Raw genomic sequence first — 16,392 nt, forward strand, 5'->3', positions numbered from 1 at the left:
TGTGTTCAGATGAAGCACCGTAGAATTTTAAATGAAGTCAATTCAAAGTACAGTATTTGCAAATTCTAGAATGGTAAATTGTTTCTTTGGCTGCTATTTCTTCCAAATAGAATTCCGCCTTATGGTCTTCTGAAATGATGTTGATTAAAACAAATTCTAAACCACCAAACATCCAACAATCATCCTCTCTCATGGTATCTGTGAACCTTACCCCCACATTCAAATCCTCAAACCAAGACCAAAAATAAACCATCATATTCTCCACAAAATCAAGAAAAAACACAATTAAAATTCCCACGCTTAAGATGCAAGTCTGTAAGAAAAGAAAGGTAAAGAGAAAGATGACAGGTAGAGTAGGAAAGAGACACACCAGACATAAGACTAAGTGATTTTGCTAGGAAAATCACTGGAAACAGAGAAATATACAAATTGGATATCGGTTGAAGTTGCCACAGTGAGAGGAAGACACCAGTTATCATTCAAGGACAAGGTTGCTGACAGGAGAGGTACTTGGGAGGTCAGAATCCAGTGAAGGGAGTGTTTCTCTATCATACTATTTGGTGTGCAGCATTAAGAATGAAGCATCTGTGTAATTCAAACTCAAAATGAATCACGTATTTTAGGTCTCTAAAACACAAGTTTAAAATCCTACGAACATTTTAGAATTCTCCCTCATCTTTTGCCTGAATAAGGCAATTCAATTCTCAAAATCTAAAACCCTCTTTTAAAATGAAATGCCTTCTAAAATGACCCATCCAAATTTGGTCTAACTGTATTTGGAAGACATCATTCTCAGACTCATTGAAGGTGCCACACAAGCAGCTCTTGTCAGGTCTACATTGGGTCACCTAAAGTCTAGTTTGCTTAGGATCTGGATGGTTCAAGTGCCTCTTGTAGTTGACAATGAGGTTCAGGCTCAGGTAGGCCTTTTAAATCAATTTGTATAGAGTTATAAGCTTGGTATTGTATGGGTGGTTCAGGTATGAGTCAGGCTTGCCACTCTAAAATCCATAATTCAATAGTCATTACACTAAAGTTTCTAAACGAACTCATTCAAATGAAACTACAGTACTAAACAAGGTTTGAAAACAAAGTAGAGACCGTTGAAAAGGAAAATAAACAAATTGTGGGAGTCATAAGCCAAAACATTATACTCAATTGATTCGAATTCAGCACAATCAATAACCCATTTGCTATTTATATGCTGCCCCAGTATGATGAATTAAGGAGTAAACCATGCAGTGTTTAAAAACTGTAAGTAATAGAAAGCGCAAGTAAATTTGACAAATTAGAGTCTAATTTTGATAAATGAATAACACTCCTGAATCTTATAATGAACAAAGAACATAAGACTACCCTTAAAAATCCTTCTCATGCATTTTTTTTCTAAATCAAATCCTATCCACCTAAAAATAATAATAATAACTTAATCACACTAAAGTTTGAAATGAACTCAACAAAATTAAGCCAGAAGAAAAGCTAAGCAAATAGGCAAAGAGAATACTATTATAAAGAAAATAACCAATTAATGGCAATCATAAGACAAATTGGAATATCTCAACTGATTAAAAAATAACATGATCAATGAACCATTTATTATCCTAAGTTATTTAAGTACAATGACTCATGGTGAGAACCATGTACAGACAATATCAAAGTAACAAAGTTGCAATTAGATTCAACAAATTGAAGCCCAATCCTGATAAATGAAAATACCTCCTGAATCTCAAAACTGGAAAAATAAAAATTTTGAAACAACAAAGTGATTTAAAACCAATAATTTCAAAATAAATACTCAAAAAATAATATGAAATTTCAATAGTCAAAACCCAAAAGTGAAGTTTTAATATTCAAATTACAAATCTCAATATCACAAATTAGCAAAAGCTACCCCTCCTCAAATGTTATACAAACACCTACTTATATGAGCTTCATAAAATTAAAATGAAGTCCACATAACATATAAAATGGAGTCCAATAAAGAAGTCTAAATAACAGAGACCCTATTTTCTAAATTTTAGTCTACAAGTGTTCATCCAAAATATAGATTATGGTCCTCAATCACGATGTGGGTGAGTACCCTATCATTTCACGCTAATTCATTTGTCAATGAGATCATGCCACATTATGATACAAATTGCTGATGCTAATATCACCCAAAAGGGAAAAAAACCAAACAAAATAATTGCTCTTGAATTTCATAATTTAGTTCCAATATATTCCAATAACTATTTTTTCTTACGGAGGTATAACATATTGCTGTGACCAGGAGGATCCAATATCCATAAACTAGTCAGAAAACCTCACTATGAGGCACCAAATGGCATTAATCATCAAATACAAAATTGTATTAGCCATACATTACCTCTTAATAAGAGAATCAAAGTCAACATCCAATCCTGGCACTGATAGGACTACCAAATGGGTAGCATGCTTGAGATCCTTGCAGATTTTGCCACCACCCATTAAAACTTCAAGCTTTAACCTCCTCAGTGTAAGTCTCAACAAGACTTGCCAATCAGCTTTCCTATATAAATTGGTTAGCTACAGCTATGAGAAAGGAAATAGACAACCAACTGGATAGTAATGATCTAAAACACCTATTAAAGAGATTCAATAAATAAAGACAGACAAACAAGATAAATGTGAAATCATGATGGCAATATATCTCACAAAGACTGAGCTGAACAGTAAAAGTAAACAGAGCAGCCATGAAAACTTGACCATCTCTTCTTTGGACAGTACTTCTTTCTATAAAAGTCAATCGTGTTGGCATTTTCTGACCTTTGGATATTGTTTAAGAGCTGAAAAATGAAAAATGGAATAGTAATCACATCTTTCATCAAAAGTTTGCTCCATAAAAATATAGCAGTTCGAACACCAAATATTTGAAAAGCAACATTAGCAGTTATCATTAAAAATGCATTTCTTAATTTCTTGTTTTCCTATGGCTGTCAACCTAGTGATAGTTAATGAAACAATATCCAAATAGATATAAATAGAAATGAAGTACTGGAATATAAATATACCTGTTTGATATCCGCAACGTCAAGGTCCCAATAATAAGGGTCAGAATATTCATCAACTTCTTGCTGTAACTTCTTTTTTGATGATTCAGAAAGAAAAAGAAAGTACCTTTAAAAGAAACCATACAGTCAAAGGCATTTTGGCTGAAAAGAAGAAAAGAGAGAAGAGGAGAAGGAAGAGGGTGATCATTTCATGAAACTAAGCCTTACTTTGGCTGTAAAGGAATGAGCATCTTTTGTGAGCAACAATCCAAGACCCAAGAGTAATGGATAATTTCTCCATGAAGCTTTGCTGCCTGATACTTAATCCCTGACATATTTTCTTGTTAACTCTATTATTCCACCTAGAAATATTGTGGGTGCACAGAAGCTTCAACGCTCACATTCATGCTGCTTGTGTGCGTGTGTAAGCACACATGCGGACATGGTTGCGTGTGGGTGTCAGTGAGCATGTGTCTGTGAGAGAGAGAGAGGGAGAGAGAGAAAAATAGACCTTTGCTTTCAGCCGCAACACAATGGGTCACTGACTTGTTCAAATTCATTGAGAACATTCCCCCATGCTCCACAATCATTTTGTGAAATGAATCAAGAGAATAGGTTGGAGGAACATTAACAAAGTCTGTACATGTCAAGGCAAGTTATATAATAAAACTTTAAAGGGTGGATTTTGCAGTACACCATGTGAGTATAATGTCAGGTGGTATATCAAAGTTATCAGCACCTAATAAGACCATCATTTTTGTAAGGAAATGCATAAGAAAATCCAATCATTATTTGCTTATATAAGTTTGCTAAGGAAGCAGAATCTTGAAAAGTTGGGGAAGTGAAGGAGAGAAGAAATTTGTAGAAAAAGGAAGGAGGAAGAGAGTAAGAGACACACATGCACACAACCAAATAAACACACATATACACACACACAGAGGAGATAGAAGATAATGAATCACCTAACTAAGCAATCCTATTGAAGGATACAAAACATGAGATTTGAAAATATTAAGGTTTCCCCCTTCACGCTAGATGTGTCAGTTTGAATAAAATGAGAAGGAACAATAGAGACAGCCCTTTTCTCTGCCTTTCTAGTGTGGTCCTTGTGCCTTGATTTACCATCTTGCACGTCTTCCTGTACTGTCCCTTTCTGAGTGGTACCATTACTTGAATGAACAAGTTCTACAAATGCTGAAACCAAAAAAGTAATTTACAAAAAAGGACATATTATTAGCCTCAATAGCAGAAATTCATTAATGATGCAACAATATTATATAAACTTTTACATTGCACGTCAAGGCACTCATGCCAAGGCTTGTCATATCTCACTCTATCGATACGTGGAAATCTCAGGCTATATGGTGCAGCAAATACCTGAAAAAATCAAACAAAACATAAATAAACATATGCAAGAGAAAAGGTGCAAAACAACAAAATGAAACAAGTAAAAAAGAAAAGACCTAGAACTAGAATTATATTTCACTTCTGTTGCTTGTGCAAAATATGAATTAAATAATAATAGCTATAAAGACACACCTCAGACCTTATGGTCCGGATATCACTGTTGATAGAAAGAATGATTGATCTGCAACAAGAAATAGAACATAAAGAAAAACATAAGACTAAACATTGCTACTAAAAACCAACAAATTTTCCCACCATAAGAGCACAATAAAGAAATGCGAACTTCTCCGGGCTTTCAATCCAAACATCAGGTCTCTCTTTTGAGTTATTTGTAACTTGATAAAAACTTGGTTGCATCTTCTTTGGGTATTCATATTTCCTGAGACAACATAACAGGTAAGTAAATCATATAGATAAGTCACCCCAGATTTGGAAAAAAAAGAGGGAACAACCTAAGTGATTCTCAGTTAAGAGTATGTCTTTTTCCAGATTGTGACATAGTCAAGGAATTCATCTCTGGTTGTTTGATTCAAGCATACTCTCATCAATATGTATGTCCATGCATTCATGTGTCTATCCTGAATTTAATCAGCTGGATACACGATACTCAAGGCCACACTGAGCAATAAACAAAGCAATTTTAAGTAGTAAACATTATTAACAAAGTTGATTTTTGTTTCCTAAGGTCATAACGCCAGTGACTGGTAGTAACACTCACTGCAAAAGCTATTTTGTCACTTCCATGGCTATTAAATACAGCTTATTCAACAATGAAAGCAACCATCTTCTCCTAAGATCTAGTTTACCAGAAAAGTACCTAAAATAAGGCTTCAATTTGTTTACAACAGCTTCCAAGTCATCATCAGCCAGCCCAGTACCAACTCTGCAGAAGGATACAAATCTGCAACAAAAGGACATGATTAGATAGTTAGCAGATTATGCCTAGTGAACAAACCTCTCTTATGATTATTCAGGTTTTTTTAAATATTGCATGGAAAAACACTATAAATATCAAGAAGGATTTAATTGTCACTGTTAACAACAGCTGAAGCCTTGATGCAGATTTATTTGAGTTTAGTCTAGTCTAGGGTTACTCAAGATAATGGCATGGTCAATTGATGAGGACCAACTTACAAACTTCCTTTGAATTATAAAATTATTAAAAAGAATATTTGTTATTTTCTAGCAATATTGCATTGAATAAACAGCTATATTCATAAATTCTAGTTTTATAAATTCCACTTTGTAATTCATATTAAAAATTCATATCAATCGAGAATAACTAAATTAAATAACTGAAATAAGGTATCATTATGATAATTGATGTTCAGATTGTTTAATAGATAACATCCTAATACTGGTGTTTCCTTTTATGGTACATGTGAAAGACCATAGCAGTTAAGCTACAAAAATGGGTGGTAGCTCTCTCCCATTTCATAAAACCCCATTCTCCCCACCCAAGTTTTAAACCTAAAACCTCCTAGTTGATGTCTCAAATTTTAACTATCAGGGTGTCCACTTAGGCACAACATCCTACTTAGCTAAATCCTATTGAAGTGACATAACCGTTATTTGAGCCTACTTACCTCTGGAAAAATGTTTCAAATATTTAAAAATTAAAAGAAATCATTTTCTTCCTCCAAGGCATACAGAACTAATCATTTTCCGCATGAATTGGTCTTAGAGAGAGTCCATTCAACTTACAAGTCGCCCATCGAGTGTCTCATGCATATGCCAAAGTATTCACCTCATAAAGGTTCATTCAGCTGAAAGTGAAAGGCTATACACTGGCCCTCTGAGCATTTGAGGCCCAGCTCACAGGAACCAAGAGGGAGCATCCAGGTGAAGAAGGGAATAAACATCTGAAGTCACACCTCAATGCTTAGAACAAAAGATTTTCAGGTCTCAGGTTCAAACATACAGGAGTGCGGGCTTACATAGATGGCAAAGAGCTAATACTTGTTGTATAGCTCAAGGCTGGACCATAATATATAACATTAAAATTAAAAGTAACAATATGCAATCATACAGGCTTATATGATCATGCAGAAGACAGTATATATGTATGTATTTCACTAATTTAACCAATGGTGAACAGATGGAGCATAGAGGTGAGGAAGCAGCTAAATACTACCGCCTGGGATAAGCATTCGGGTCTGGACGATCTGCTAAGCCGACCAAGAATTGAGCTACCTGCAAAATTACCAACTAAATAAGTATGGAAAAGAAAAAATGAATAAGGAAAAAGGATGAAAAAGCTAACCTCCCCTCCTCGACGTCCAGAGCCATAATATCCTCCTAAAACCAAAAATGATTACTGTGATATGCATGTGAGAAATTGCTAATGGTCTTGAAATAAATGCATTAGATGGCAAGAAAGGAAACAAAAACATAAAGAGAAATATTTCAGACCAATAATGAGAACATCTAAATCAGAACCAGCACGAATGTACTCAGGCTTTAACTTCAACCACTTCCCACTTCTATCACTTGGTTCCCATTTGGAACCAAGGTCTTTTAACACAATACCTTCATCCCTAAGATGAAAAGAAGCAGTAGAACATATCAGAATCAAAATATAATAATAAGGATGGATGAGACAACATAATTAATTATAGATAGAACATGTAAATTATTTAAAACACCAAATGCATATTTGAAGCTATTTGAAAAACTAGTGTGTATTTAGGATCGCTTTCTCTTTAACTTTTTTGTGTTCTGTTTTCAAAATGTTCATTTCATTTTACTTAAACAAGTTAATTTTATATAATTCAAATGAAAATATTATTTAATATTATCTAATAATGATATTAAGTGTTACTATTTAATCCTATCACAATTTAATATTATTTAAATAATATCATTATAAATACATAAAATATGAATAATATAAATATTAAATATCAAATATCAAATAATTTAATATTTAATAATATAATTTTATAAAAAACTAATTAATATTATGAAATTATATATTAAATAAAATATTTAATTATCAGACAAGTAAGAATCACATTGATTCTCATATATATATATATATATATATCTATATATATATATATATATATATATAAGATGTGTGTATGTATGTATATTCGTACATACACATCAAAAGCTTCTGAAAAAGACTGACCTATTTTCAATCGTTTCTTTGAAAAATCTTTCCACATCATCCACACTGTATGCAAGACATGACCAACAGGGCTCCCCTGCATGATGAGCATAGGAATGATTGCTGCTCTTCTCATAAGTAGAAAATATTACACACAAATCAGGTAGTCATGGGAAAACCCCTAAAGCTATACAATATTCACCAAACAGTATGTTGAGGACATTGAGTACATAAATAATGGCCCACAATTGCAGTAGGTTAAGACAGCAAATAAACATCAGATTAAGACTAAAACAGTTAGAAATGAAGTTTCAAGATTTCACAGAGAAGTAAAACAGAACCAACTGTACCATTGGTCATTAACATTCCAATTGCATTTGCATTTGTTGAAGTTTCCAGATTTCACAGAGGAAGTAAAACAGAGCCAACTGAACCATTTTGGTCATTAACATTCCAATTGCATTTGCATTTGTTAACTAAGTGACTAGAGATTGGCAATAAAGAACTCTACTCCCCTCCAACTTCCCCAACACGGTGACACTAATCCCCTGCTCCCTCCCCCTTTTTCTTTCCCAGAGAGCACACTACTGCTTGGTTCTGCAAGTGAACCAAAAACTTAGTTTTACTAACAGCAGTAGCTGCAAGCTGTTAGAAATTTCTCCAAAATGAATTGGAATTAACGGGATTAAAGAACATAATATAACCAGGCATACACCTGTACAAGTATTATTCTCTAATGATTGCTTTTAGCTGAGACACAGCAGCCAGAAACAATGCCAACACAAGCCTCTTATCATTCCCCTCCCTCCCCCACCCCACACCCCCTTTCCACACACAATAATATTTCATGTTAATTAACAAATATGAACTAACTCACATCTATCATCATGGTTCTAGCCTTAAAACATGACACAAATGAAGTCCTTGCTAATTATGTAAAGGGGACAAAATTATAAATTTTGGCAGGCCAGATTCTACAATTATGTTCATGAGAAATATGCACCCAAGCATTTGACTCAATTGTAAGAGCATGTTTTCCCCTGCTCAAAGAGCAGTTCAAATCCCTTTCCCCAAATCAAAAAACTTCTTAAGAAAAAATTGCATTTGCATAAATAATCAGGGCCAAATTGACGAACAAAAGATTTGTAATGCCCAGTATGGGAAAAGAGTGTACTCAATTCTCATTATCGTTGATGATATGGTAGCTATGCAACATGAACATAAATACTAGGAAATTGAAATATCAGTATTCTTTACCAGGAGGGCGATGAGCATTAATACCACCATAAGGCACTAAAATCTCTAAACGACCCTTCAAAGGCTTCACAACCTTTTGAAGAAGTTCATGCCGTTCCTTCAAGCTCTGATGAATGACACTAGTGTCTCCAACATAAAGAATATCAAATGCAACATCTAGCCCATAGCAAGTCAAGGTCATTTTAAAAGCTTGCATGTCCAAATACAAAGGTCAGTAAATTTATTTTGAGCCCATGTAACAATATCAACTGATTTCAAAGCAAGATCTGAAACTAATTTCAAGTCAAACATGAAAGGATACAGCATAACTGCACCAAAGAAAGAGAAAAGAAAAAATAAGATATACATGAAACTTCAAGAAAATTTTCCTACAATAGTAATTAGGAATAAGAAAAACAAGTTCTCTACAACATAAAACCTGTCTGTCACTGTCAAGTCCATCTTTTGCTGCCTTGGCTGTCAACAACAAATAATAATTGTCATAAAGGCATTAATAATGATAAAGTCTGCAACATACAGAGGTAGCAAAATGAAAAGAAAAGCAAAAACAAATATGAGGATACGAATAAAAAAGCATAAGAACCTATTTCTTGATTTGATCCAAACTCAGCAAACCGATTCAAAGTGGTATCCCAAACTAACATTTCTCCATCAAGTATGCACCTATATAAAGCATTCCAAGGGAAAAAGGTTAATGCACATCAGAAATGTCCCACATGCATTAGGGCATAGCATGCATGGAAACCCCCTTCTAAATCTGGGAAAACATTGTATTGCATCATTGAAAGGAAGCCTAGAGTAATATGTAAATCGAACCCTTTCGAGATTTCGTGAATTTAAATTAAAAGATTTATCACAGTTTTGTAAACAGAAATGGTTCTCTTTAAGGATTTGTTGATAAAACTGAATCTCACCCTTTCAAAAGGCACCGATAGATATATTGCCTGGAAAAGTACTATACTCTTTTTTTCCCCTTTGTTTTTGAATAGGAAGATTAGATCACAGGAGCACTACCCCATCGGCATGAATAATATACCACATTATTCGGCATACAACAAGCTAGAGAGCAGAAATAATTCCTAGGAAATGGCAAATGAAAGAAAGGGAACTTATAGGATTTATGAGACTCAAACATTTGCCAGTATGCTAATACTTCCAGAATCATTTATTCCAGAAGAAATCTGTAAGGTTTCTGAAATACCTTATCTTTCCTTTGACTTTGACCAGTACGATTAGATCATAGGATTCACCCAATTACCCCATCAAAATGAACCATCTATTGCATTATTCAGCACAAAAGAATCTGAAAGGCAAGATTCTTCAAAAATGGAGAATGAGAATGAAGGGAGGCAACTTAAGGGACCACAAGACACATCTAACTTGAAGAAAAGATAACCAAGCATTGGCCTTCTATGAGAAGGAAGGTTAACAAGAAGAAAAGGTTATAGTGGCTTCCTTAAACTTTCAAAACAATACCATCCTAAAAACAAATAAGTATGCAACTTCCAATTGTCCTAAAAGATGAGAACTTACAGAAAATTAATAAAAAGCTTCTTCGAAAAGTTTGAGTCTTTGAGAAAGAGAAAGTTGCAACAAGGGGAACATTTCACGTAAATGAAGGTATCTTAAGGATCTCAATTTTTAATTTTTTACTTTTTAAAAAAGGGCGGTGGGGAGGAAAAGGCCTTTTTCTTTCTGGAAGCAGTTGCCGCTTTGACCATACCAAGTTGCAGCATCACAATTTATTGATGCCACAAAGCCTTAAAAGTATAAAAAGGAATAAGAACATTTGCAGTGCATTTAAACCATTCATGCCTCTATTGGTCACAAGCAACAGTTCTCGACTTGGAGGGCAACATTAGCAATGAGGAAAAACTTAGGTTCAGTGATATGGCTATTTCTAATACAGTTCCTTAATAGCTTGCAAAAAAGCTATAATCTTATCATTATAACGACTCTCCTTTGGAGTTAGAGGATTGATATTCATAAGTCAGCAAAAGGCCATGTCATATGCAGTTTTCTGAAGCAAAATAACCAAACTATCATCTTGAAACTTGAGCTATCTTCAGATAGAATCAGTTTCACTACTCAGTAGGCTCTCTATCTACATTGAATCTTGAAGAGTGGATTGTAGTTCCTTTCTGTTTCAGGACTTGCTTAATGTCAGACTTGATGTTATTATAGATTGGGAATCATGCTAAATGGGTATACAAATCTACAGCAACCAGAAGAGTCAAGTGGCCATTTGGATTTGACTTTTGCTTGAACAGCTACAATAAAATGTCCTCATAAAGCACAGTAATATTTCAGTTCCAGAAGACTTTAGGATGCAATTTATAGGGTTGTGTCTCACTCTTGTACCTTTCTGGATAGCAACTTGGCCATACAATCGACAATAGCACACAAAACTTCATCAATCCTTCAATATAGAAATTATTGCAGAAAATTCCAAGACCTCTCATCATCTGCTCAGTTCCAATGGATTTTCTCCTGGAAAAACCTAGCCTGAAACTTGATCTTGGTGAGAATGAAACATCTATAAGGGAAGGTTTTGGCTGCCAATCCTAGGTGTCCTTCACATATAGCACAGATCCTGTCAGCTCCATAAAATTGATTATCTAGCTGTTCATTTGACATGTACTTTTTGGTTCTCTTTGCATTAAAAATGCCTCATCATCCATAGTCGCATAAGTTTGCTATGTCCTTTGCCTCATCATCCACAGTCTCATAAGTTTCCTATGTCCTTTTGCTATTTTTCTTTCAGCAAGGTTAAAACTTCTTACAATGGGATATAAAATGGATTATGGAGATGGAGAGAATAGAAGAACCCTAGAATACAAATGAACTAATGTCTTGTAGGTGAGATGAAAGACTCCAAAAACCTTGTTCTATCATTGGAGTTCCACCGTGCAAGGGGTATACGAGGATTTTTTTGTTTTCAAGAAGAAATATGTTTTGAGTTCCAGCAATCAAATGATTACTTTACCCTTATGTACTAGCATAGATAACTCAAATAAAGTTGGTCTATTCTTTAGATAAAAGAAACAAGGAAAAATAAACTATCATGTATGCTAGAATCTATAGCCGAAGAAGCATGAAGAGGGGAAGCCTAAACTGGAGTTTGTCGGAAAGAAAAATACAATGCAAGTGAACGACAAATTCTTCTGAAATAATACAAGTTTTACTATAACAAAACTAGCAAATGCTTACCTATCAACCAGAATATTTTGTGCAATAATGTTAGACATCCCATGCTCATATTCAGAGTGATCAAGAAAATTCCTGTTGAGAGAGAGACAAGAAAATTTGTAGAGTTTACAAAATGCTTGTGCTAAGCAAGCTACTGAATATTCCTTTCTTCACATAAATTCATAAAAACAGAAAACCACTTTTTTCTGGAGGGAATTACTAGATGAACAACCATTTTATTTTTCTTTTTTTTTTCTCACTCTTTTCCTACTTTGATAGTTTTAGGAAGCAGAGATATGAAGATGAGATCTTCACTCTTGAGGGGAGGTGCAATTACCAAAAAAGGTATGCTATACTTCAGTCATACAAACCTCAAAATTTTTAGATAATAATACGAGATAGGAGAAAAATAAAGAAGGTGTAACCAAGTTCCTTGAACATATACCCACCTGGAGTAGTAGTGTATCTCGGTTCCATTTTTGTGGATTTGGATGCGATCACCATCAAATTTACACTCAACAACTACCTCCTTACCATGAAGCTATGAAAGGTGACGAGAACTAAAAATTATTCACTAAGATAGATAAATATTTAAAATGAAAAATGGAAAAGTATGATCAGAGAAATCAATAAATAGAATCATATAGAAACTAACAGTAACAATAATCTTAAACAAGCTTGTATTATGATGTCATCATGAATAAAATCATAATGGCTATTATTACTCCAAAAAAATTCCCAATATTTGAGACAAAGATGAGCTATCACTTCTTGAAACACAAGCCAACTATGCTAAATCAAACCTTTTTCCATGCAGCAGCTGCATCACGGACTCTCATAGCTAGTTGTGGTCGCACTGCCTTTCCAACCTCAATATCCTGCAAAAAGGGTATTGTCACCAAAACAAATACATAATATTAATAGTTTGTTGTGTTAATTAGAAAAAATTCCCCCATGCTCAATAGAGCCTAGTTATGACTTTACCATGAGTTTGAAAATGATACATTTTCCCATTCAAGATGTCATTTTTGGTAACATTTAATTTCCTTCTTAAATACATACTAGGATATGTGATTTCAAAATGCTCTTACAGCACATGCAGGTGCCACTTTTCCTTGCTCCTATGTGCCCTTCTAAAAGAGGAGGGAAAAAAAAAACCTTTATAATGATCTAAATTGTGGAATTAAGCCCTTCTACTTCTATTCTATTCCATTGAGCCATAAATTTTTATTTGGCTGTAATTGACCCCTAAAATTCTATTTCTAAAATAAAGTAACCTTCTATAATATTTGCAAGAGAATTATTACCACATTTAAATTTAATGAGATGCCTATATATGAGTAATTGAAATAAAGAAAACAAAATGCTACCATGCAGTGTAAAAATTAATTCCAAACAAAAGGAGAAAGGGCAGAGGAAAGTGATTAAGGAATAGGAAATGAATTGGGAAAACAAAATAAAAGAAGGCAATAACAGAACGAATGAGCAAAACATCTCATCTCTCAACCTCAGTGCCCCTCTGTCCATCTTCCTCTCCACCACCACTCTCTTCTTTCTTCACCAGCCACAATCATCCTCTCTTCACTACTAACCTAGCCATGCCAGGCCCTTCGGCCCAAGTATAAAGACAAAAAAACTCATTCACACGTTGCAGCAAAAGAAAACCCACCACAATCCAGTAGAGAGAGACCACATTTCAGAGGCGATACAGTACCAGTGCTCCATGTGTAATAGCATCGATATACATCCCAATATTCACCAACCTTAAGCTACAAATCACATCATAGAACATCAACCTTTGATCTCTAAATAAAACCATAGAAAGAATCACTTATATTCAGATAACAAATTGTGGCAAGGACAACTGCAAATGGTAAGCTCACCAAAAACTAAGTCCACACTGGTCACTTTATATAAGACCAAACATTCATTCAAAGTCCTCACAAAACGAATTTTGGAGATTCAAGCTCTCTATTCACTGTCTTTCAAAACTCAACCACAACAAGCTCAGAAATTTGCAATAATGCCATGAGTTTGGTCCAAAATCCACAAGGTGCACAAGTGTTGGTTTAAATCAGTAAAAGGAATCTAACAAAAAAATGGTGAATGAGAAGCCACAACATCAGCAAAACAACTTCCGTTTTATTAGCTACGAAACTATCCAAAGGGATCTGGCTTTAAGATTTTCTTTCAAACTTGTGAGAGCAAAGTTAATGAGAAAAAGAATATATGAGGAAGCTTAAGGAAAGAAGAAGAGTGAGAAGGAATGAGAAAATAAAGAAGCAATTAAAGAGACAAAGAAAAGGGAAACAAAAAGCTTCATCAGAACAGAAAGCTCCTCAACTGATACCATAACCTTGCAACACAAGACGCCAACAAAAATTTAAAATGCATTGGATATTACAGACTTAACCTGATAGAGGCAGTTCCCAACCTTCTACAAAAATTCACTACACAGTAGAAGTTTATAGAGATTCAGAGAGTTGCTTCAACATGTATACCACACCTGACGCTTATGACGTTGACTACGGTCCCTCAACTTCTCACAAACCATTTTTAGGTCACATGTGACATTAAACAAGTCTTCGGCATCTGGATGAAATTCGTGAAATATGCTTTTCTCACTAATTCCCAACTTGAGATCTGGCAGAAAATTAAGCTAAAGATCAAAGCTTTCACAGTGAACAAAAAATTTATGAGTTAAGATGCTTATTGATAGTACCTTTTAGAATTATCATGATGATCCACTTCATTTCCTGTGCATTTGTCTTATTAATCAAAGAAGAAAGGACTGCAGTCTTCTCAGCCCTGATATCAAAGACATTGAGATAGAAGAAATATAGGCGTCATGCATTCACAACATTTTGATAATTACATTTTTCTACCTGTGTTTTGCTTCTGGAAGCCAAAAGTGCTCATGTATACAAATACAAACCAGTTTAAGCCCTATACTGTCCATGAATTCAAAATAGTTGGATGGACTACTAACAGAGGGAAGGCAGGAGTAACAAACATAACCTTTGAATTATTAGCCTCCAATTGATTACCAAGCTTTTATTCTTGAAGAAAAAGCGGGAGAAAATGTCTTTGGATAAAATTAAAAACTAATGTTGTTGGAAATTCAATGTTTCTATTATCATGAATAACACAACACGAGTAATTTTAGTTTTATATGGAAGAAATATATTTAACTGTGTGAAACATTTGAACTCTTGGATCATTTTTAGCCAAACACAATAGTAATTTTTGCTAGTAGCTTCGGAAGAAGTAAAAAGCCAACAGCGAAAACAAGAAGCAAATTGGAGCCACAAAAATCGAATTATTATTAGGTGAATCAATGAAAATGGAAAATTACCTGCCTTCAGCAGAAGCTAAGCGATCAAGCAAGTCATTTAATTCCTTGATGGTGAGTCCACCGGAAGCCGTTCCCTGCCTACGCTGAAGAACCTCAGCGGCGACAAGAGCGAAGTTTCCAGCATTGGCGCCGGTGTTCGCACCACCTTTGCGCCAATTGATAAGACGGAGAGCATCGGGGGAGTCCCTGGACATGCCAAGAGCATCAATGAGGCAGATGGCGAGCACCGATTCCTTGAGGCCGTATGTGCCTCGCTCTCTGTCCAGCGACGGAAGGATAAGCCTCATGGCGCTGAAGTAGTCGGAAGGATTGCAAAAGGTGTCTAGGAATTTTCGAAACTTGGACCGCTTCTTGGCTGATGTTTTGCTTTTCTGGATCCAAGTGAAGAGGCTCACTACCACGCTCAACTTGATTTCCTCCGTCATTTTTCTTTCCCTTTCTTCTTCTGCTTCTCTAATTCTTTCGCTGTTAGAAAGATGCAGCTACTTTTTAAAATTGGAAACCACCGCTACAATTCGCTACAATTCTATTTGCTCCCGCAGCTTGCAGAGGAAGGAACATCGACCTATGTTTAAAATATAAAAATCATAAAACAAAATTAGACTTGGAATATATAAATATACATATGCTTTAAAAAATTTTAAAACATGCGCATTTGACTATTTTGCTTGTTGATTGTTGATAATCTCCATCCTTAAAAGAAAAGAGTATGGATTATATTTATAATATTCAAGAAAATTTAATAAATTTTTTTATTCTTTTATTATATTTTTATTTTAAAATAAATAAATTTTAAATTTTTAACATTAGTCAAAATATCGCTTCTTAACTTTAAATGTAAAATTAACGTAAAAGATGAAAAATATCAAATATTTATGTTTGCATGTTATTTTACTATCCACTCTAACATATTAATATGTTATATCAATATCAGATAGTATAAAAATCACAAGTGATATTTTGATAAAAAATAATTATTTAACTTTTAGTCATAAAATCTATTTAATTTAAAATATAAATATAAGATTCGATTAAATATAATAAAAAAATAAAAGTTCACTTGA

At 34.3% G+C, this 16,392-nt stretch overlaps 1 protein-coding gene across 1 annotated transcript; it reads right to left on the minus strand.

Moving 5' to 3' along the window:
- Nucleotides 1-6: 6 nt before the first annotated feature.
- On the minus strand, nt 7-16,006 carry ATLIG4 (DNA ligase IV). The gene is made up of 23 exons (XM_089782674.1): nt 15,329-16,006; nt 14,696-14,781; nt 14,480-14,616; nt 12,777-12,851; nt 12,423-12,514; nt 11,995-12,066; nt 9,368-9,447; nt 9,193-9,240; nt 8,785-8,940; nt 7,549-7,624; nt 6,828-6,952; nt 6,679-6,713; nt 6,550-6,608; nt 5,233-5,316; nt 4,699-4,794; nt 4,548-4,596; nt 4,298-4,385; nt 3,999-4,202; nt 3,520-3,645; nt 3,237-3,336; nt 3,030-3,135; nt 2,674-2,804; nt 7-2,527 (listed from the first exon to the last, which is right to left on the minus strand). The coding sequence occupies exons 1-23, from the start codon at nt 15,751-15,753 to the stop codon at nt 2,362-2,364; spliced, it is 2,616 nt and encodes an 871-aa protein (XP_089638800.1). The 5' UTR covers nt 15,754-16,006; the 3' UTR covers nt 7-2,361.
- Between the last annotated feature and the right edge of the window lie 386 nt (nt 16,007-16,392).

The sequence above is a fragment of the Theobroma umbraticum genome, unplaced genomic scaffold, assembly GCF_002168275.2.
Source record: "Theobroma umbraticum cultivar Fairchild unplaced genomic scaffold, ASM216827v3 scaffold_56.0, whole genome shotgun sequence".
NCBI classification, from domain to species: domain Eukaryota; kingdom Viridiplantae; phylum Streptophyta; class Magnoliopsida; order Malvales; family Malvaceae; genus Theobroma; species Theobroma umbraticum.

Coding starts and splice junctions, on each gene's coding strand:
- ATLIG4 (XM_089782674.1), bottom strand. CDS start 15,753: ATGACGGAGGAAATCAAGTTGAGCGTGGTAGTGAGCCTCTTCACTTGG. Junction 12,067..12,422: donor GAGATACACTACTACTCCAG/GTGGGTATATGT, acceptor CTCTCTCAACAG/GAATTTTCTTGATCACTCTG. Junction 6,609..6,678: donor CTGGACGTCGAGGAGGGGAG/GTTAGCTTTTTC, acceptor GTAATTTTGCAG/GTAGCTCAATTCTTGGTCGG.